At 42.1% G+C, this 21,967-nt stretch overlaps 2 protein-coding genes across 4 annotated transcripts; both read left to right on the top strand.

Annotated features, from left to right (window-relative positions):
* The first annotated feature begins 191 nt into the window (after positions 1–191).
* Positions 192–9,668, top strand: LOC137791622 (solute carrier organic anion transporter family member 1C1-like). The gene is made up of 15 exons (XM_068586708.1): positions 192–331; positions 705–814; positions 1,965–2,106; positions 2,626–2,758; positions 3,170–3,294; positions 3,392–3,538; positions 3,763–3,861; positions 4,255–4,509; positions 5,322–5,486; positions 6,191–6,386; positions 6,563–6,728; positions 6,890–7,074; positions 7,247–7,311; positions 7,430–7,547; positions 7,838–9,668. The coding sequence occupies exons 2-15, from the start codon at positions 764–766 to the stop codon at positions 8,043–8,045; spliced, it is 2,055 nt and encodes a 684-aa protein (XP_068442809.1). The 5' UTR covers positions 192–331; positions 705–763; the 3' UTR covers positions 8,046–9,668.
* An 862-nt stretch (positions 9,669–10,530) lies between these two features.
* Positions 10,531–20,799, top strand: LOC137791531 (solute carrier organic anion transporter family member 1C1-like). 3 transcript variants are annotated; one of them, XM_068586543.1, is made up of 15 exons: positions 10,531–10,958; positions 12,006–12,177; positions 13,065–13,206; positions 13,358–13,490; positions 13,567–13,688; positions 15,348–15,494; positions 16,192–16,290; positions 16,561–16,785; positions 16,927–17,091; positions 17,743–17,938; positions 18,041–18,206; positions 18,703–18,887; positions 19,262–19,326; positions 19,460–19,577; positions 19,688–20,799. In XM_068586543.1, the coding sequence occupies exons 2-15, from the start codon at positions 12,076–12,078 to the stop codon at positions 20,091–20,093; spliced, it is 2,271 nt and encodes a 756-aa protein (XP_068442644.1). In that variant the 5' UTR covers positions 10,531–10,958; positions 12,006–12,075; the 3' UTR covers positions 20,094–20,799. The 3 variants fall into 3 exon arrangements, with proteins under 3 accessions (XP_068442644.1, XP_068442643.1, XP_068442645.1); XM_068586542.1 differs by having other exon boundaries at positions 10,531–10,908; XM_068586544.1 differs by lacking the exons at positions 10,531–10,958; positions 12,006–12,177 and having other exon boundaries at positions 13,111–13,206; positions 13,354–13,490.
* The last annotated feature ends 1,168 nt before the right edge of the window (positions 20,800–21,967 follow it).

A 21,967-nucleotide genomic window follows, 5' to 3' on the forward strand; every position in this document is an offset into this window, starting at 1 on the left:
TTTGCATTTGGTGAACCCCTGAACCTTCCGGTGTCGATCAGACCTGCATCCTACTGGACCTTACCCAGCAGGGGCAGTCACGTTTGTGGTTTGTTGTGTGTGTGTGTGTGTGTGTGTGTGTGTGTGTGTGTGTGTGTGAGTGATTGCTGAAGGGGTTGGAGAACTTTTTATTGACGTGATCAGCAAGTGGTTTGGTTACTGATTACAGGTGTTATACTTTGTTTGAGATAAGACTCCTGCTTTAAGCACAAAGTCCTACCAGGTACATTGAGTCTTCAGCTAATTTTGCCACATCCATCCCATCCCTCATAGGACCACTGCTGCCTCTCAGGTAAATACTTTTTCTGTTTTTTTTCACTTCTAATTCTGCACTGCAGCTTTCAGTAAGATGCACTGAACATATTGTACAGGGGTGTTTAAGTGTAAACTACTGGTTAATTGTTTGTCATGTGTTAAGGAAACTGATTGTGATTTGGTAACCTGCTACTTCTAAATGTGTATACACCAGTCAGTTTGACAGGTTTTTGGCACTACATTGTCTAATAAGATGTAACAGTTATAGAAACTCTTTTAGAAGTCATTGGGATTGAAGTAGCTGAAAAAATATGTGGGATATTTTGAAGAAAATCTATTTGCTCAAATCGGATGACATAACTTTATTTGCCCCAAACTGAGGCGCTCCTAACCTTGGCGTCTGTCCGCAGGTCCTTTTTGTTGCAGGGTTTTTCTGCTTCTTTGTCTCTGTTGAGCACACAGCAGCATCATGAGTGTAGAGTCCAAAAAAACACGTGAGGCTTTCTGCTCCAACCTCAAGGTCAGTAATGTGTCCCCTTTTGTACAAAGTGTCATAGTATAGCTCATTGCTTCATGTATGGCCATGACCATATATATGCACGGTTATTTACACAAATGTGGTTGTGCTAAAGTTTTAAAATATTATTGTGAAATGGTTTTTACCTTATCTCTATGTATTTATCTTGGCATGTCATTTCTGTGTCATTATCTGTTAGAGCAATAACCCTGAAGAAGCAGTAAAATAAATCCCAAATTCTCTTGACTAGATAACATCTAGGCCTGTGAGACTAAATGAGACTGGCCCCATGCAAAGTGTTTTCTTTTGTCAATGAGTGTAAAGGAGTGTTAGCTTAGCATAGAGATCATGCTTATAGTCAGGAACGTGCATTTTTTTTTTTTTTGGCAGAAAAACAAGGTTGCAGTGACCTGTTACCATCGCATGCAAGAGCTGTTTGTTATTGATTCAATGGCTGCACAGTTAATTACATGCTTCCTGATAACGGACTGATCATATAATAAATTGGACAGTAGCAATTCAATTCAGATTTATTGCATGGTGATCTGGAACAAATGTCTTTAATTGTGACTCTTTATCTGCTCTACACACATATTTACATAATATTGTCTGACCTGCAGCACAATATGAATCTCATTTTACAATCTCTCTGACAAGACTTAAGACATATTTAAGATTTTTCTAAAATTAAAATGTCTAGAACACAAACCTTTGTATCAATTTGACACTGTGACAAGTGTAATATTGCCTCTGTAGTGTCCTGTTTTTCTGTAATGCAATTTGTTTGTTTTCCAGAGTTAAGTCATGAAGGTCTTTAAATGTCTGTTAGTTGTTTGTGTGTGACTCTAATCCATCATGTGTTGATACGGTGTTCACCTTTCCCTTAACATCTGTCAAAGGTACAATCACATCCTTTTGTCCTTTTGTAATGCAATAATCCCTCATTCAAAAACCTTTCATTGCATTGTAGAGCTGCAAAAAAAGTAGATTAATCCCCTCACTGTAGTCTTTGAGGCGAGATAATTAGTCCCTTTACAACAGGTGCCAACACGCAGTTTCACTGACGAGTCACTCAATCTAATAAATTCAATTGTCCCCCAACTGTTGTGTTAGAGACTGGCAGTTTCACCCAACTTGCTTTTTGTGTTTCCAGCTCTTCCTGGTCTCTTTGGCATCTGTATACTTTTCCAAAGCCTTTGGTGGCGCCTATATGAAGAGCTCCATCACCCAGATCGAGAGACGCTTTGACATCCCCAGCTCCCTCATCGGGGTCATAGATGGCAGCTTCGAAATGGGTGCGTGCAGCTTTCTTTAAAACCCAAATATTTGGTGTGGTTTGCTTCTTTTTTTAAGAAAATTGGATGTCACCTGTTAATTAGTGGGCGTGAGAGGCTAAATGTCCCCTTGTTTCCAGTCTTCATGCTAAGCTACCGCCTGCTGACTATAGCTTGTCAATGATCATACAGACAGAGTGCTATTGATGGAGTCTCATCAAGTCTACGTTGCATTTAGCTCATGCTTTTATCCTTGCAATCAGTTCAACCATGACTACAAACTCTGAACAAGGATCAGAAAAGAACAATTTCTTCAAGAAAGTTGGTGCAAGTGCTACTAAAGTACCACTTTTCTTTATTCAAGGTATCGTCGAAAAAGATGCGTTTTTAGTTTGCGGCGCAAGATGTAGAGACTTTCTGTTCGCTTGATGTCAATGACGAGCTCATTCCAGCATCGAGGAGCCAGGACGGCAAACTGTTGTGACTTTGCGTGTGATATGCAGAAGTTATTCAACTTATTTTAATTCTTTTCCTCCCCAGGTAACCTGTTGGTAGTAGCCTTTGTGAGCTACTTTGGCGCTAAGCTCCATCGTCCCAGGCTGATAGCGATCGGCTGTGTGATCATGGCTGCTGGATGTTACCTCATAGCCCTGCCTCACTTCTTCCAGGGACTGTTAGTACAGTTTTCTTAATCTTCATATTATACATTACTGATGCACGCCATTATATGGTTTTTGGAGGCAGAACCGCTGTGGAATCTTAGTGTTTAATTTCACCACAAAGGGAAGAATCAATTAACTGCTGTTATGCAAGAGGAATAGCATATCAGAAAATGACACCTTATTGTATTAATTCTAATGTGCACATGGTGGGATTAACTGTTTCGGGGTGTCCGACAAAACGCAGTCAGAATATTAATAAATAATGTAACACGGCTTACTTGATCTCGTGCGGTATTGGGGGCAAATTCTTTAATCGACTTGCAGTTCATTGAACTCGCACAGGAATGTTTTATAAGCCCTGTAATTTCCATATCATCCTTTTGGAGAAGATAGCGGTGTAACTATTCTCATTTCCCCCCCAGGTACAAGTATGAGACCAGTGTATCTCACAGTGCAAACTTCAACAGCACCGAGGGCATCCTGGCCTGCATGTCCAACCACAGCCTGGCTGAGGCGGATGAGACGCCTGATTTAGAGGCAATAAAAGGTAACGAGCAGAACGCACAGATGAGACGTAAAGTCATTTGCAGAAGAAACGGTTGGCAATATCACGTCCCGTGTCATTTCTACCGTTTGTCCCTCAGCTTGTGAGAAGGCTGCTGGCTCGTCTCTGTGGATCTATGTCTTCTTGGGAAACATGCTGCGTGGAATTGGAGAGACTCCCATCATGCCGCTGGGTGTGTCCTACCTCGACGACTTCTCCAAAGAAGAGAACACTCCTTTCTATTTGGGTTAGTTACTCGTCACCTCATGGCATTTTCCACTGCACCACAGCTGTCACTTTGAGCTCTCAAAGGCTCAGCTACTTTATTTATATCTCACTTTGCATGGACTAAACGAACAACAGCGAGTGCTATTTTGTTGTTTTTCTGTGTGCCTGTCCTATATACTTTGGATAACACTTGGTTGCTCTGACAGTACTACAGTACATCACATGTCTTCCTCTATTCCCTAGCCTGCATCCACACAGTGGGAATCTTGGGACCCATGTTTGGGTTCATGCTCGGGTCCTACCTTGCTAAGATCTACGTGGACGTCGGATCCGTGGATTTAGGTATGGGACCTCAAGATTATGTGTGTTGGGGCGGCTGTAGCTCAGGGGGATGAGTGGTTGTCCCGTTACCACAAGGTATCCACTGCTCCTTAATCAACTATGGGTTAAATGCGGAGAAGAATTTCTCCAAGGGGATTAATAAAGTGAATCTTTCTCTTCTTATGTGTCACACATTAGCTCTAAACCATTAAGTCAGTTCTCTTGATGTATTGGCTGTGTGCCGCCCTAAGACACATAACTTCTTATTCAAAATCTAGCATTAAAATGCCCTTCAGCAAAACTATAAACCCTTCCTCGCCTGTCATTAAAATGATTACAACACATCTAAGAGTTGCCATTAAAATTCCTCTACCACTTCCTAATCTTATGTCTTTGCTTGTCTTCTGCTCCCAGACAGTGTCACCATCAACCATAGGGACACCCGCTGGGTGGGTGCCTGGTGGCTGGGCTTCATAGTGACTGGCACTGTGATCCTGCTGTCCAGTATCCCTTTCTGGTTCCTGCCCAAGTCAATGCCCAAGCAGGGGCAAGAGCAGAGCCAGAGTACAGGCACAGAGCTCTCTACGATGGCAGAGCAGGAGAATTTCCTCACAGACGAAAACCAGGATCAGGAGGAGAAGCCAGTTTCGTTCCAGGAGATGGCTCAAGGTACCGTCCACGCTTTTGCATCAGTTCAAACTGCTATGAAGCAGAATGCTTAGTTTTTTTTTCTAGCCTGAGGTAATGTTGACAGAAAAAAACAGTAATTTAAGGACAGGTCATCTCGTATTACTTGACAAACATGTTTTTAATGACTTATTCCTTCATTCTTATGTCTTGTTCCTCAGCTTTTATCTACGAGCAGCAGAACAATAAAAGCCCAAAATTACTTCTTCGATCTAAAACGCCAAGAGATGCGTCAATGCAAAAAAAGGTTTTAGGGTGGATGCGTTTAATAATTTACCAGGTAAAGCCCAGACAAACCAGAGCCCAGATCTGTAACCCTGAACACTTTAAATGCAGCGACTATGCCTCATGCGATCAGAGTTGAATGACACTTGAATGAAACTGTTATCTAAGTTTGAGGGCAGTCATGCCTGAGTTCATTACAACATATACAAGTGTCCACTTTTTGTACATCATTATTTGAAACGATTAGAAATGGATTTGATGCACAAAAACATTTTTTGTTATGCGTGGATTGAGAAGAGAAAGGTCAAACCAAAGAACACGTTGCGTAATGAACCTTGAAGGTGTGTAAAATTACTAAATAGTTCTGTAACACCGTTTGCATTGGGTTTTGAATAGACATGAGTAGCTATATGACATTTGAAAACGTTGCCACCTCAAAATGGCTGCCATTTTGTGTGCAAAGACTTAGGCCACTAAATGTATTGACTTCATGCATTTTAACAATTGACTAATTGCCACAATGCCACTGCTTTAGTTTAATCCTGCATTTTCTCTTTGTTCCCCACCAGATTTCGGTCCGTCCCTGAGGAGACTCTTCAAGAACAGCATCTTCACGATGATGATCCTTACGCACCTAGTTTCCGTCAACGGCTTCATTGGCATGATCACCTTCAAGCCAAAGTATATGGAGCAAGTCTTCGGGCAATCGGCCTCCAAGGCCATTTTACTCATAGGTACAGAGCAATAACTGAGCCATTCAGTCTTCACTACACTGGGGCCCAAAGGCAACTTAAACAATGATGTTGTTCAAGGGAAGTGTGATTGTGAGAGATAGTTGACTTAACACGTACGCACCAAGTAGCCCACTGTGGGCTTCCTTTTGTGTGTGTCTGTAAACTAGCCCCCAATGCTATGATTAGCTTTTCATGACTGTGTAAAAGCACGGACAGCTGACTGTTACTTTGGCATTGTTCTGTACGCAGAAAGATTGTGTAGCAGCCATAACGCCTGAAAAGTGTTAAGTGCATCAGTTGCAAAGAGTACACATTGTTAATGTATAGTATGCATTGAGATGGCTTGGAGTATACCTTTAGATAGCGAAGAGTACACATTGTTAATGTATAGTATACATTGTTAACGTTAAATAGAGATTGATACAGTTGGCTGAAACGTACATCTTGCTAGTTGTAGTAAGAATGCCTTCTTGAAGAAACTGACAGACTGTTCAATTGTATGAAAGAAAAAGTATCCGTTCATGTAATTTAATGTTAAATAACAAATTATTACATCTCAAATGGACTCGTTTGGAACATGCCTGGTGGTGGTTCAGGGCTGTGGACGGGACGCTAGGATCTCTGTTCATTGAGAATCACCTTTCCTTTGCTGTAAATTTGTCATCTTAAACAAGTTCATTGATTTAATTCACTCATCCATCCAGGTATACTGAACCTGCCGGCAGTAGCTTTGGGAATCCTCGCCGGAGGTCTTATACTGAAGCGTTTCAAGCTGGGTGTCATCGGAGCAGCCAGGGTGTCCATCGCTGCCTCGCTCGGGTCCTTATGTCTGCTTTTCATTCAGATCTTCATCTACTGTGACAAGGCCGAGGTGGCAGGCCTCACTGTGTCCTATCAAGGGTGAGTGGCATGCGAACCAGTTTTCCCTTCACTTTTTTGTGTTACTGCACTTTATTTCCCCCAGTGTTTATCTAAGAAACGCACGCTGAATAAACTTGGAGAAATAATAATCTCCAAGGAAACTCATTTCCGTCTCTCTGGACTAAACCCCCTACTCGCGGATCTCTGTGCACCAGGGATTATCAGGTGTCCTACAACCCGCAGACCTTGCTGGCAGATTGCAACACGGGCTGCTCCTGCTCAGTGAAGCAATGGGACCCAGTATGCGCCTACAACGGAATAACGTATGCCTCGCCCTGCCTGGCTGGCTGCCAGACCTCCACCGGCACCGGCAAGGAAATGGTAGGACAACCACTTATGTTCTCCAAGATTAAAATGAAAATGTGAAGTTTCTTTATCATTCCTCTGCTTAATTGCCGAAGTTGTGTGTGTATATATTGTGCAGGAGCAACCTATGTACATCCCAAAGGTAGTTGTACACGTCTGTCTTCTGGTTCTTTTAGACGTTTCATAACTGCACCTGCGCTGGAGAGATGATGACTCCAGGCATGAACATGTCCACAGTTCTGGGCCAGTGTCCCAGGAGGAGCAACTGTGATCACATATTCAAAATCTACATGGCTTTGTCCGTCTTGGGGTCGTTCATCTCTGCCTGTGGGGGCACGCCGGGATACATCGTACTGCTCAGGTCGGCTAAAGGAGCTCTGCTCACATCTTTTTATGGCTTGGTAAAACAATGCCTTGCAGTGCTTTATTGATTTGTGTGGCCTGCCTCACACTGAGAAAAACAATGTGTAATATTTCCCACAGTAAAGCTAAAATGCAGAGGTCTGATGTGGTTGTTTGGGCTTATTTTCTAGGTCCATACAGAAAGACCTGAAGTCACTGGCTTTGGGTATGCAGACACTGATAGTGAGAACTTTGGGTAAGTATCAAATACTGTGACTACTTTGTAAAATCATCACGTCAAAGGTCATCGGGACCATGCACGTGTTGCATTATTGGCTCTTTATGTGTAAGCTGATGTGACTCCTTGTTTTCAGGTGGAATACCACCTCCAATATATTTCGGAGCACTGATTGACCGAACCTGCTTGAAGTGGGGCACCAAGCATTGTGGAGGCCGGGGAGCATGCAGACTCTATGATGCTGATAAGTTCAGGTACAGTTAAACCAGACTTTGCTGGATGGCATACCTTCGCCATAACATTCCTGAGATGAACATTTAACAAAAATGTTCATCTAGTTTAAATTTCATCCAATATTACGTACCGGCTGTACCACTACAATTCATCTGAAGTAATATTTTGAAGGTGTAACGTTTTATCACGCGTGCCAAACAAAGGAATCAGTATTTCACTTCAACTACTGTTTTTTTTATTATTTTAAACTACACTTAATTCTACAAAATAGTTTATTTTGATAACTTTACCAATGTTTGTTACTTTGCAGAATGACGTTCCTGGGGTTGATCACGGGACTCTACTGCCTGGCCAACCTGCTCTGGGGAGGCCTCTACTTCAGAATTGTCAAGAAACAGAAGAAGTCAGCGCTGAGGAATCAGACCAAAGAAAATGGAGTGGAGGTTGACTCTGTGGGCAACGGACACGCAAACATTGTCATCAAGAAAAAAGACGCAGGCAATGAGAGCACTATTTAAGGTGTTTGAGGACCAACACTATTGTACAATGCAGCCAAATGACAGATTTCCATTGTGAAGTACTGTGCTGCATCGATAGTGGACCGAATGTGGTAATGGTACAGTGTTGGCACTCTTTGGCCTTCAAGTAGTACACTTTTTAATTTTTAATTTTAGGGATTTTATTGTTTTGGGGATTTGTTCTTTTTTTTTTTTTCTTCTTTTAAACTGATAGTCGTAAACATCAGTCGCAGTTTGTTCGTTTCAAAGTTCAAGGACTCTTTGCTTAGTTTTAATACGATCAACAATCTCATCGAGCCACATCTGCACCAAGACGGGATGTTTTCAATGGTCATTTTTAGAGGTTGTTTTTAATAGTCAGGTAAACACAATGGGAGCACATGCCGTTCACGTATGAAACATTTTAGTATGATGTCAGGGGAACTGATTGGCTTTTGAGCTCGTGTCAATCATTTATATTTGAATACAAAGTCAAGTTCCACAGCATTCAAAGTGATGTATGTTTCCAGTAAATGTACTACATCACTCGGTGACATGACACATTGTCTGTTTTTTCAGTGATTTAAAATGTTTATTAAGTAAAAATGTCCATTTGTGACTATAGCTGCTATAACTGTTACAGATTTGACTTCTCAATGGGCGACTATTTTTGTTGCAAGTAAAGCCCCATACCAAATTATGAGATGCTGTAGTTGGTCTGTGACTGCTGCAGGCTGATTCACTGCCAGAGAGCAGACTGTGTGACGAAAGGAATAGTCTCTGATAATAGTGGCCAAACAATAATACTTATTGTAAGTCTGAGAACTAAATACATGCAGATCTGTTGGCTGTGCAGTCGGCTACCTTGCTGGTGTTGGCTTCAAATGTGAAGAGCAGTAGAGGGGCCGGCAGTGACTTTTGACATGCTTGGATAGCTCTCAGCTCTGACTTTACACACACTTCTTGTTACATCACATTATGCACGAGTCCATAAGGTCGTGAACGTTCATATCACTCACTCGTGTTGTCAGAAAGTACACTATAGTTTGACAGTGGACTAAAAGTAGGTGGAACTCTTGTAGTTCAATGGGAATGTATCATCGCCTCTATGTAGATATGTTTTTATATTCCATGTATTTAGTTTTTAAAATGTATTTTTCCTGGGGTTTTTTCTTTGATTTTTGTCTTTCCTTGAACCTAAGCATTGAAGATACCTAATATATTATAACCCCCATGTCCTAATCTTCTTAACTGGCAGCAAACTAGGACATTTTGTTAAATTTCAACGAATTTTTACAGTTACTCGGTGTTCCACAATTTCTCAACAAAAAAAATCAATGTAGTTTGTTCTCTTTGACCGAAAGAGATGGTTCAAAGTACACGACACCACAAGGACAGGATGTGGCGACAGACTGTCCTCATAACTTTACTGTGAATTTGCTTTCAGCCAGATGACTCTGGACCTCATTTTAATGCACGTGTGCATCGACCCTTCAGTCTGGATTGCTTTAGGTTAAAGGTTGTTATTACATTTTTGTTTTTTTGGCTTTCCACATATGAAATATTGTAACTGTTCAATTTTGTATGGTAATTTATTCCTTAAACCAATACTCCCAAAAAAAAATGCTGTACTGGATTGTAATAGTTGGCACCTTTTTAATTAAATATGTTATATCTTAATTCACTGCATCTTGTTTTTCTCAATGTTTTGTGGCTCCTGTGTGCAGCGTCTGGTCTCACCAGCAGGCTGCGCTCTTTACAACAAAATACCTTCTGCAAGGTCCTGCAATGACTCTGCTTTAGTTGTTCCCACTGCTTCTATTACCAAACTAAAGCAGTCAGATGGGAAATTTGTCATGCAGAATTAAATGTTAGAAAGTATTTTCTACCAAATTGTTTAGTTATAATCTAAGGCACAATTATGCATTCACACACTTCCTGTCTGAATGCACCTAAAACTAGATAGAGGGGGAAAATATTTCATGCTCAAAAGAATAATCCTCCAGAACGGGAAAGTGGCAAACATTTCTTTGCTGTGCAGGAATGTAAAGGCTCTTAATCTTAATCTTTGGAATTTGTACAGGGCCAAAGCTGATGAGTGACCTGCTGCCTGAACCCCCTCAACAATACAGCACATCTAAAGAACTAGTTGGTGTCGTTATCAGGTTCAGGTGTCTGACGTTACATGTATTGAGTGTCATCTGTAGATGTAAAGTATGAAAGGCAAATACTTTGAAAAATACATTCATACACAACTTTTTTAATTCCTGTTTGAAGCAACAACTCTGACACTTTTCCTTGAGAAAAAAAATAATCCAAACTTTATTTTGGATTTACTAATCCGTCTCCCCTCTACCTCCCCTCCCTGTCCTCTTGTTGCTGTCCCCCTCCTGGACTGGCTGGCTTGTGTGTGGAATAAAAATGTGTGAGGCCTTTTGTCCTGCCGGTTCCAAGTAACTGCACTGCCCTCGCAGAGGAGAATAGGAGCTCAGGGAGAGCAGGCTTTCCTCAGGAGGAGAGACATGGCTGCGTGAGAGGAGCAGCAGAAGAGAGACCTTGCGATGCACTGGGTATTTTGTAGACTTTTCTCAGTTGCCTTGAAGGAATTTTGTGTTTTTCTAGCAACATTGTAATTCCTCTGATCAGGGCTTGCTCTCAGAGTGGATCAAACCTGATAGTTGGGCTTCTCTCAGAGTTAAGAAACTCTGAGTTAAGGGGAAAACAGTTGAACTGGTTAATTGTGTTGACTTTGTCATGTTTCAACTCAAACAAATGAGATGTCACCAGAAACCTTTTTCCTCTGACATGGAGTCAACCTGAAGGGACGGTAACTGAGCCGAGAGGATCGTGCGGAGGAGAAACCTCGCCGGTGGAGTTTCCACAGGTAACCAGAAGAGTTGCTCAGTTTTCTCTCACTCTACAAATTCAGACGAGGTGAGGTTGGATTAGCTTTGCTCTGCAGCACCATCACACTCATGAGTCGATCCTGATTTGTTGAAAGGTGTCTTTTTGAAACATCGCAACGGTCATCAGACATGTTTTATGCTCAGTGAGACTCTGAGCTTCTTGAGTCACTCAACATTGTATGCTTTGATACATTATTATGGGGTGGATTATTGATGTAAGAAAATCTTGGTAAACTATGTTTATGCAAAGCTGATCATTACTGTAAGTAAACAACTGCCAATTCTGTGTAAAAATCCATTATATTTTATGAAAATGAACTTTTGTTTGATGTCATTTAATATGACATGTATTATTAATGCCTCTAAATATGAAGAATGTATGAGTTGTGTGCCATGACTCCCAATTGGGAGGCGGGACTAGGAAAGACGTCACACCAGAGTTTCCTGCATTCCTGTACAAGTCAGAAAACCTAGAGGGGTTTGCTCCTGCCAGTAGATTGTTATTATTAATAATAATAAGAATTATAATGCAATTTATTTGTAAAGCGCTTTAAAAGGTAGTCAAGGCACTTTACACTTTAGCTGTTAGCAACACCAGTTGATAACAACCTATGACCGACTGAATGAAACACAAAACATGCTGGTAAACCGCATACACTCCATCATTTTCTTCTACTGTTGTGCGGAGCAGCCATCTTAGATTTTGAGGTCATGGTTGGTGGGGTCGTCCAACTTTCCCACTTTAGGCTGCGCTCCAGTTGAAACTGGGAACTCGATAACTCTGCCCAGTTTGAATGGAACGCAGAATTATATTCAGGATTAATACCCACTCTCATATTAACAGATGAAGGCTAACAGGCTGCCCGGCTCCATATTTCTTGCTGAGTAAATGAATAAGTTAATTCTCCAAGATGTTGAACTGTTTAAGTAAATCTGCCATTCGCTTTTCACACCAGGGGTAATATAAGCTGTTACACATTTTATGACTCTCATAAGTATAGTATTAAGTAGTAAATTCAGTCATGTTAAGTGTACTTATCTTAAGCCTGACCTTTCTTTTATTGTCTATCCACAGTATATGTCTGCTTTTCTGGCAGTGGACTGAGGGCAGGTGGACTAACCGCCACACAAACGTTGAGTGTAAGATGGAGGAAGCGGCAGAGAACGGAGACAAGATGACCAGCCAGCAGGCTCTGTGTGAGGCCGATCAGGACAGCAGAAAACGCCCTGGCATCTCCACTCTCAAAGTACTGAAGCCATCCGTAATCTCTCCTCGGCTGGTTGCTTATAATCCTGCCCGTCCTTGATGCACTACTAGATTAACACATGAAGTTAAAAGCAGAGAAGTGGAGCCGGTGTTAGCACTGCCCCTTCACAGCAAGAGGTCAAACTTCAATAAAAGCGTGTAGATAACGGATAGATGGACAAATGCTAAAATTGTGAGTCGCACATCATCAGTACATCAGTTCTTGGTCAATTGAACTTTTGCTTTGCTCCAAAGTAGGTAGAATCAACCTAAGAGATGCTTTTATGTTGTTTTCAAAAACCTCGGCATTGACATTTCTGCTCTACATCAGCATATCAACGTTTGTCAAACCCTTCAGTATCAGTCCAGAGCTCAGCCTTGCCTGATTGCAGCACAACATCAGCATATGCAAAGGTGATGGCGCAATCTTCCCAAAACACATCTCTTCTACAATCCTGTCCAAGACTTTTCAAATTGTCCCCCCCTTCCCCACCTCCCCGTGGTTCCTTAGCTCTGTTCTTCATTTGAGCTCTAATTAACGTTTTCGAGCACGAAAATGACAGATGGGAATTAATTCAGAAATAAAGGACCCCAGGGTTCCCACACACAGAGACTGAAAACCAAAGGCTGTGGAGGCTGCAACGGAGGGGGAAGAAACAGCCGTGCTTTTTTAGTTGGAAGATTGTCGTTAAAGTGGCTATAATCAGCATTTATAGAACAATGCATCAAACGGCAACTTGAAACATGTTGCTGCTGCGGCATGTCGTTGATAGTTTTGTATTTAATCGTAGATGATAAAGCATGACGTGTCAGATAATTACAGAAAGCCTTTCATTTAAACTATACAGTTTGACGTTTTGGTGACTTTTGTTTTCCCTTGTTTTCTAGTTGTTTATTATGGCGCTGTCCTTCGCCTGCTTCTCAAAGGCTCTGACAGGAACCTACATGAAGAGCACCATCACTCAGATTGAGCGACGATTCGACCTCTCCAGCACACACGTTGGACTCATCGATGGCAGTTTTGAGATGGGTACCGTCTATCTTTTGATTTGACCTTCAACCTTTGTGCATCGGATGAGGTCTTGCTTCCACTTCTTGTGTTTGACTTCACAGCTGATGATTATCCCAATGTCTAAATATCTTCTTCCTGTCTTCTCTTGGGTTCTCTTCCTTCGAGGTAGGCAACTTGTTGTTCCTTGCTGTGGTCAGCCATTTTGGGGCCAAGCTACATCGGCCCAGACTCATTGCTGTGGGCTGTTTCCTCATGGCTGTCGGGGCCTTCCTCACCGGCCTGACACACTTCTTCATGGGAAGGTGAACGCCAACAAGCGCCCGACTTTTAGAAGAGCTCCAAATGATTTCTTTTAATGACCCATTGTGCTTTTCACAGCTACAAGTACAACACAATCGTTCAGGTTTTCCAGAATGACAGTGTGAACATCGCCGCCTGTGTGGATCCACTGAAAACAGAAGTACCGGAAATTCAGATGGAGCCAACAAAAGACAATAAAAGTAAGAATGTGGGCTGTACCTGGGGGGGAGGGAGGGAGCGACGGGGAGATGGGGGGGTGTTCAGGTACCCTGAGGTGTGAGTAAACACCTCAGGGTACCTGAACTCCATCCAAATGGTTTAAAAGTATATATTTATGTTGACATGTGCGCGTATCTGACATTGTATTATATAATATCTTTTAAATGTCTGCCCGTGAAACACTTTGCTGCTCTTTTTGATAAGTGTTGTATAAATTAGCTTAATTATCACACAATATATGTTTTTAGATGAAACCTTCATTGCACAATATGTGACTAAGCCAACAATTGAGCAAGTGTATTACAACTACACAGAAAATTAGTATTTTCGACAAAATGTGTTGTATGTTGTGAAATCTAAGAGCAAATAAGCTCGTCCATCAGGCGACAGGCATCTCCCATCATGCCCTGGGGCGTGCAGGTAGTTGTGAGCAACTGCGACGCCTGGCTCTAAAAAAAACTGCTGCTTTTTTTTTTTAAACAAACTTGAATGTGGTCGACGCGTATTTCTTATAAGTTCCACTACTTTGTTGGAACACTCAATGTTGTTGTCATTATGAACAAATCTTTTACCTACATTAACTATAGTTGATAAAAACGTTTACATCAGCTGATTAGACTTTGGTGATCCTCTGACTTGTTTTCTTTGTTCCACCATGAAGTTGACATCTGTAGTTTTGAATAAAATGTCGTCAGCGTGGCTAAATATTCTTGTCAATAAATACAAAAGTCAAATACCTGACTTTACCTGTACAATGTGCACTACTTGAACAAAAACATACACAAAATAGACCTCATCCGATAGCTTATGTAAAGAGACTGTTAACATGAAACCTGGTGCAAAAGCGCTGGCTCTCTTTCAACCATTCCTGGAATGCACTGATCCTGGTCTGACCTTCGAAGCCGCTCACCTCCCGTGCTGTCTACAAACTACACATACTGTAGCGGCTGCGTCCAGTGGCTCTGTGTGTGGACTGCAGAGCGAAGCCAACAGGAGCTGAAAGCTGGAAAAGAGACAGAAAAAAGGCAGAAAAAAGGCAGATATTTGTAATATTAATGGTAATAAATTCAGCTTGGTCACATATCTGTTTACGTATCCGTCAGTTCTTCTATTGTGGAACTATAATTAATTGTTGGTATTCTGTTAGGCACGGTCCCATTCTTCTTCTTCTTCTCACACAATAACACGTCATACGCTCAGAAAATGTTCGGCCACTCTGATAAGATGTATTTAGAAAGAAACACAATGTGGACGTCACATACAATGCAGCGCTACGCAAGCTTCAGGCCGCATCCTATTACACTGACATTGAATCAGCACCACATTGTATTCATACATCTGGTATGAGACTTTATTTTCTCATTTACTTGTGAATGGGAGGAGGCTTTTGATACACATGCACCAAAGTCTTCTTTTACAAACAAAATTATCAATCAAATCTGTGAATGGTGCACACACACACACACACACACACACAGACAGACAGACATTCACACGTGGTGATTTGAACTATAATTTACATGTTGTTAAAATATCACAATTAGAAGGTTCAATAATCTGTGTGCATAAAAATGGCTGTTTATCCAAACTTTGCAACAAAATCAATACCATGCTGTCGTGTTGTGTGTGTCTTTATGAAGCCTGTGTGAGAGAGTCTGGATCCAACATGTGGATCTATGTGTTCATGGGGAACGCTCTGCGAGGGATCGGAGAAACCCCGGTCACACCTCTGGGCATCTCTTACATCGACGACTTCGCGAGAGCGGAGAATTCCCCCTTCTACATCGGTAAGATGTCTTTGCTCATTTAGTAGGGTTCAAAGGACGTAGCTACTGTGACACCACCCATGGGTTTGTGGATTATGTTTTTGAACCTTTCCGTTCTTCATTTTGGCCATCTTGTTTTTTTGCAACCAAAAGTGACACAACAGGGTGGACCTAAGGACAACTGAATGCTGAATAAGACTTTTTGTTAATGTTAAACTTTACTTTTATTCACTGAAAACACTGTAGGAGGGTTAAAGTTGTAAGAAAAAAACAGACAACTCCTGTCAATTACAAGGTAGCCTCACCCTAAAGCATCCTCTGCTTTATTGTCTATTCTTCTGTTAATGCAACAATAGTTCACAAAAAGAATATCACGCTGTGTTGAAGAAGACTTGAGGCCGACACCACAAAGTCTTATTTACAATGAGGTCATAAATCAAGTGAGAAGTCATTTTGTAACAGACTTCCATCCAATCAAATGTTTATTTGCAAACAGGAGTCTACCCTCATGGCCATTAGAGAGAATGGAGGTTTCTTTGGCTTCGCTTTTCATATCCGAAGGTTGACGTATTCCATAAAACACTCATACTCATAGAAAGAAGGTCCTGGTCTTCTTAACTCTTACCATATCTCGTCCCAATGCAGTTCTCTTAAAATTCTGTTTTTCCAGACCGCGTTGTACAAAATGTCAATTTGCTGATTAGTTTGTGCGTTGCAGCTTGTCTCCAGACCATCACTCTCCTGGGCCCCATGTTTGGTTTCCTCCTGGGCTCCTATTGTGCCAAACTATACGTTGACATTGGATATGTTGATATCGGTAAGAGTAATGCATCTGTTTTTTAAGACGTATGTATCATCACACATACTCACAGTTGTAAAAAGTCAAATCAATAATTTATTTGTCACCCACAACTCAATCAGTCCAGCTAAGTGTCGCTAAAAGAGTGTCTAATCCCTTCACAAATTTAAATCTGATATCCACTTTGGTTACAAAAGAAGTGACAGGATGAAATTCCAAATAAAATGGAAAATTAAACACACATCAACTTTCCTGCTCCTCACTCAAATATTCTTTTCCGGCATCAAGAAAGTGTGCACATCACCCCGAAAGATGCCCGCTGGGTGGGCGCCTGGTGGATGGGCTTCATGGTGTCCTCCGTCCTCCTCCTCCTCTCCAGCGTTCCCTTCTGGTTCCTGCCCCGCTCGCTGCCCCATCAGGATGGAGACAAGGGCCAGCCATCTCCCGCTCTCGATGGGACAGAAGATGTTGCCAACAACAATCACAACCTCAAGCTGACTGACATCGCTAAAGGTTGAGTCATAACAGAACATTGATGACACAGCATTGCATTTCCAGCTAAATGTACAGATTTAGTACTTTATTAAATGACAGCATGTGTGCAGGTTTACAGGCATTGCTTGCAGCCTATTTTTACTGGATGTCCTTCCACAGGTTTTGTTCCCTCACTGAAGCGGCTGTTGGGAACTCCTGCCTACTTCCTGCTCCTTTGTGGGAGCATCCTGAAGTTCAACTCCTTCATCGGCCTGTTCACCTTTAAAGCCAAATACATGGAACAACAGTTTGGACAGTCTGCATCCAGAGCAAACTTCCTCATTGGTAAAACATATTAATTAGATTTTTGGGATAATGGTAAATACTAAAATGTAGTATAACAGTAAAGAGAACAAGGTAATGAAGTCAGCAGATTGACTCACAAATGCAAGGTGCACAACAACAACATTAGCCTCCTTGAGCCGACCAAGAAAGTAATGAATTGAGCAAGAGGCCATTTTATTGGTTATGGTTTCGCTAACAGTCAGCCTGTCTCAAGGCTAAATGTGGAGCGTGAGGCAAGAACCAGTTAGCATAAAGACTGTAAACAGTGAGCATAAAGACTGTAAACAGTTAGCATAAAGACTGTAAACAGATGCAGGTAGCGTACGTTGTAATGTTTGCATAAACAAGATGTTAACCAGTGAGCTTCAGAGGTGCTGTCAGGCCTTTTTTATTTACCTTTTGAAGGTTTTCTGCTTCCAGTCTTTATGCTAACATAAGATACCTGTCCCCAGGCTGTAGCTTCCTAAGCGTACAGGCATGAGCGCGGTATGAGTCTCCTCATGCAGCTATCAGCAAGAAAGCTAATAAGAGTATTTTTCCAAAACATTAATGAGTGAAATGTAGTTTCGGTTCAAACGGGTGTCAGATAGTGAGCGACTTCCCATAAAAGGCTGCTCCCAGTGTCCAGACCCCCTTGTGTTTTTCTTCTAGGTATGTTGAACCTGCCAGCGGTGGCAGTGGGGATCTTCCTGGGAGGGCTGATGATGAAGAGGTACAAGCTGAGCTTGGTGTCAGGAGCGCAGCTCTCTTTTGCCACATCCTTCATGGCATACCTCCTCCTCCTGCTGCAGTTTGGAACCAAGTGTGATAACATTCCCATGGCTGGGCTCACCATCTCATACAACGGGTCAGCGCTCAGGATGATAACCTACCAGATGAACTCTTTTTACAGCCTCAGAATACAATAACCTCCATTTTATCTACAATACAAACCCTCTTTGCCCTGCAGGACGCAGAGTATATCATCCGACAGAGACATGCTCTTCTCCGAGTGTAACAGAGACTGCTCGTGTTCAGCAGAGGAGTGGGACCCTGTCTGCTCGGACAGCGGCATCACCTACATCTCTCCGTGTATGGCTGGCTGCCTCAGCTCCAGTGGATACGGCAAGAACACAGTAGGACTGCACACGTGGATGCACAAACACAGTGTTGACAGAGATAGAAACCCCGCAGGAATTCTTTGGAAGACTTTCTAAATCATCGCCCTTAAAAATCCTTTGAGATGTTAGATTAGACCTAGATTAGACCTAGATTAGACCTAAACCTAGCGATACTTTGTAACCATCAAACCCTCCTTCCAAAGAAACACACAGAACATTTGAATTAGAATACAATACAATTAAATAAAACAATATAGACATTTACTTGAATCACAGTGAGTTACCTACGATATTAAGGTCCCTCAAATCAGAATGTTGTATGTAATTACAGGTGTGATTAAACACATTAAAGCATGATCTTTAGTCTCTCTCTCTCTCTCTCCTCTCTCTCTCTGTCTCTCTCTCTCTCTCTCTCTCTCTCTCTCTCTCCCTCTCTCCCTCTCTCCCTCTCTCTCTCTCTCTCTCTCTCTCTCTCTCTCTCTCTCTCGCTCTCTCTCTCTCTCTTTCCCAGGTCTTTCTCAACTGCAGCTGTGTGTCCGCCTCCTACCCAGCAGGCAGCAGCACGTCGGTGAGGCTGGGCCAGTGTCCTCATGCCAAGGACTGCGGCCGCAGTTTCACCTCCTACATGGCCGTATCTGTTCTCAGCTCCTTCATCAACTCCCTGGGAGCTACACCTGGCTACATGGTCATCATACGGTCTGTGCGCCCGAGAAGAAACTCATGATAACTGGGAATGTTTGCGCTGTATGATGTTCATCATTTGCAAGATCTGAATCTAAGCGGGTCTTGAGTTAAAAATCATTTTCATAAGGTTAATTAAATGAAATACTTAATGTCACCAGTCAGTCATATGCATTTTAAACTAAGTGTTCAACATTTCTGAATTGGCCTATCTTGGATTCTTTAGGAATAGGTGACATTCACTCTCATGTCTGTACGATCGATAGCAACCTACATATTTAGCTTTATTATGACGACATGAAAGTGGTCTATCTTCTCATCTAATGATCAGCAAAATGTCTTTAACTCCTTGTGGTAGCAACATTTGCAGCGTTGATTTGTAATTACAGATGCATCTCTCCAGATCTCAAATCCCTTGCGCTGGGTATCCAAGCCTTAGCAACTCGGGCTCTTGGTAAGCTTCATTACTTCTTGTTTTGCTGAACCATCTTCCAATCGAAATAGTTTCTGATAGGTCCAAAACTATGATTCTCCCCAATGCAATATTGTAACAGCACAATAATTGATATGTGACGCCTTGCCTGTAGGTGGACTTCCTGCACCCGTGTATTTCGGAGCGATGATTGATTTAACTTGCCTGAAGTGGTCAATCAAGAAGTGCGGGGCAAGAGGAGTATGTCGCATTTATGACTCTAATATGTACAGGTACGCCTTGAACATTAAATGTGAAAATAGAAATGTGCTCAAAGTGTTTCTCCACCACGTTAGACACCACAGCAATACAGATGTAGTCCACCTTTTGTCTCTACTTTCAGGACCATCTTCCTGGGTATGATCAGTTGTCTAAGTGGCTGCTCGTATTTCTTCATCGTTGCCGTCATCGTCCTCCTCAAACGACAGTTTCGTACGCCGGAGCGAGAAACACAAACGCAGACTGTAGAAGTTTTAAAGGAAATTGACCATCAAACCACATCAAAACCCACCGAGAACCATCCCGGCCTTGCTAAAACTTCCAAAGTTTGGATAAGGTTCGCAACAGAACTGGAGGATGGAGGGGAGGTTCACAGAATAGTCCAGCTCCCCCAACTTGGCAGACTCAGCTCCTCAAATGACAGCGGGGAAACGCTACAGCTCAAATCCCTGACAGAGACCGCTGTTGAGTTCACTCCCCCAAGTGAGGAAGCAAAGATGGAGACAGACGGGCTGAAGTCAGAAGAGTAGATGAAAGAGGGAAAAGCTGGAAAAAGAGGTGCATCTCACAGATGTTAACGCGTTGGAGAAAGAAACAACACAAACTGACGACGTACAAAACTAAGATGTCCACCAATGTGGTCTCAATCAAGGCCACATGGGTCTTTTCTGGGAATGGAACTGAGTTTGGCCAAAAGTCACTTCTACCTGGATTGTCAAGAGAAAATGCTTCATCCCCTGGGCTATAGCACGCCCGATGCTAACAGTGTTTTCTCCTCTTTTATTGCGGTGTAAATTACACTTAGTCCTAAAGAGGAAATGTGTGACCAGTCATCATTTGCAGAGCTATAAAAACATAGTACAGTACGGTACGTGGTATAAACATTGACCACAGGTACCACATATTGACCTGTGTATGCACATGACATACACATAGCAGCCCTGCAAGGCACAGGCTGAAAAAAACAGTTCATGGCGTAAACCTTTAGGCCAAAATGTATGTTTTTCTTTTTTTATGTCAATGAATAAATCCTTGAATGTGTGATATTATTGTCACACTTTGCAGAGCTGATCTATGCCCAGTTAAAGAACTTCATGTTCACATGTCATGCTGTGGACACTAATGTGAAAATGATGTTCCTTATGTGCTGAAAGTGCAAACTCATTTTAAATTGTATATGTAATTGTTGATTGATTCTTTTTGGCCACTTGGGGGCAACGCAACCAGCTGTAAATAAAATACTGACGTATTTACCTGATAAAGTTGACGGGCTTATTTACACCTTGAGAAGACGGCATCAGTTTTCATTTGGAGTCGTGTTCTCGGCCACCTGGGAAACGTAATCGCTCAGTTTTGGCTCCCCAAAAACTTTTGATAAATTGTTCACCAGCTAGTCACTGACCTCGTCTTCTGCTTGGCTGTGGTAGTCGTGTACAGGTGGTGTATTAAAACTGTTTTCCTCATAATGCCTGCTGCATGTGGAAATGATGCCGATGAGAATGAATAAGAAAATGTGATCGCAGGCTGTAAAACCAAAACAATTAGTGCCAAGACGCTCTAAAGCGCTGGAGAACTGAGTTGATTTGTTTGTATGGACATGTCTCATGTCTCTTAAATCAGTTGCAGCAAAATGTTTCTCTCTACCTTGAAATACTTTCCTTCAACCGCTGTTTTATTAACAGAACTGTGATTCAACAATCATGAATAGAAAACAGAGTACATCAATACAGAGACCTCAGTGGTATAATGGAGGAAAAGTATGAGCAATATTAATCAGACAAAACAACAAACCACTAACATTTCTGACCAAAGAGTCCTTCATTTGTTTTCCCTGTACAGGTAGGTGTCAATGACGTTAACGGCATATTTCAGTCTTTAAATGCATCATGGGTCAGAAAGACACAGGCACGCACACGCACACACACACACACACAGACACACACAGACACACGCAGTCTCTCTTCCTCTATTTCTCTCTCGTTACATGTGTATGAGGTCTTCTCTCTTCGCTAAACATTATTGCTGTTATTGTACCAAGATGTCACACACACACACACACACACACACACACACAAGTATGTCGTTAACGTACTGCATCATGCAACAGTGGACACACACGTCCTCCGTCAACAATAATGAACATGAGCTGTCTTGCTCAGAGGCCACGGCACCGTTACCTTCACTGTCACTGGCTCTCCTCATCCTTCCCCAGCGACTCCTGATCGCTCTCATGTCCATCGCTGGAGGAATACTAATAAAGCCGCACAAGCGCGTGTATTAAAGCTTCCATAGCCCGAATCTCGGCACTGAATGCAAAGATGGAAACAGCAAATAGGAATTGACAAAGAAGAAAGTTCAATACCTTAAAGACCCCTCAGCTTTCTGTAAACTTTGTGTTGGTTGA

This window comes from Clinocottus analis, unplaced genomic scaffold (genome assembly GCF_023055335.1).
Source record: "Clinocottus analis isolate CAN_PGR_092001 unplaced genomic scaffold, fCliAna1.0.p SCAF_20, whole genome shotgun sequence".
NCBI lineage: Eukaryota > Metazoa > Chordata > Actinopteri > Perciformes > Cottidae > Clinocottus > Clinocottus analis.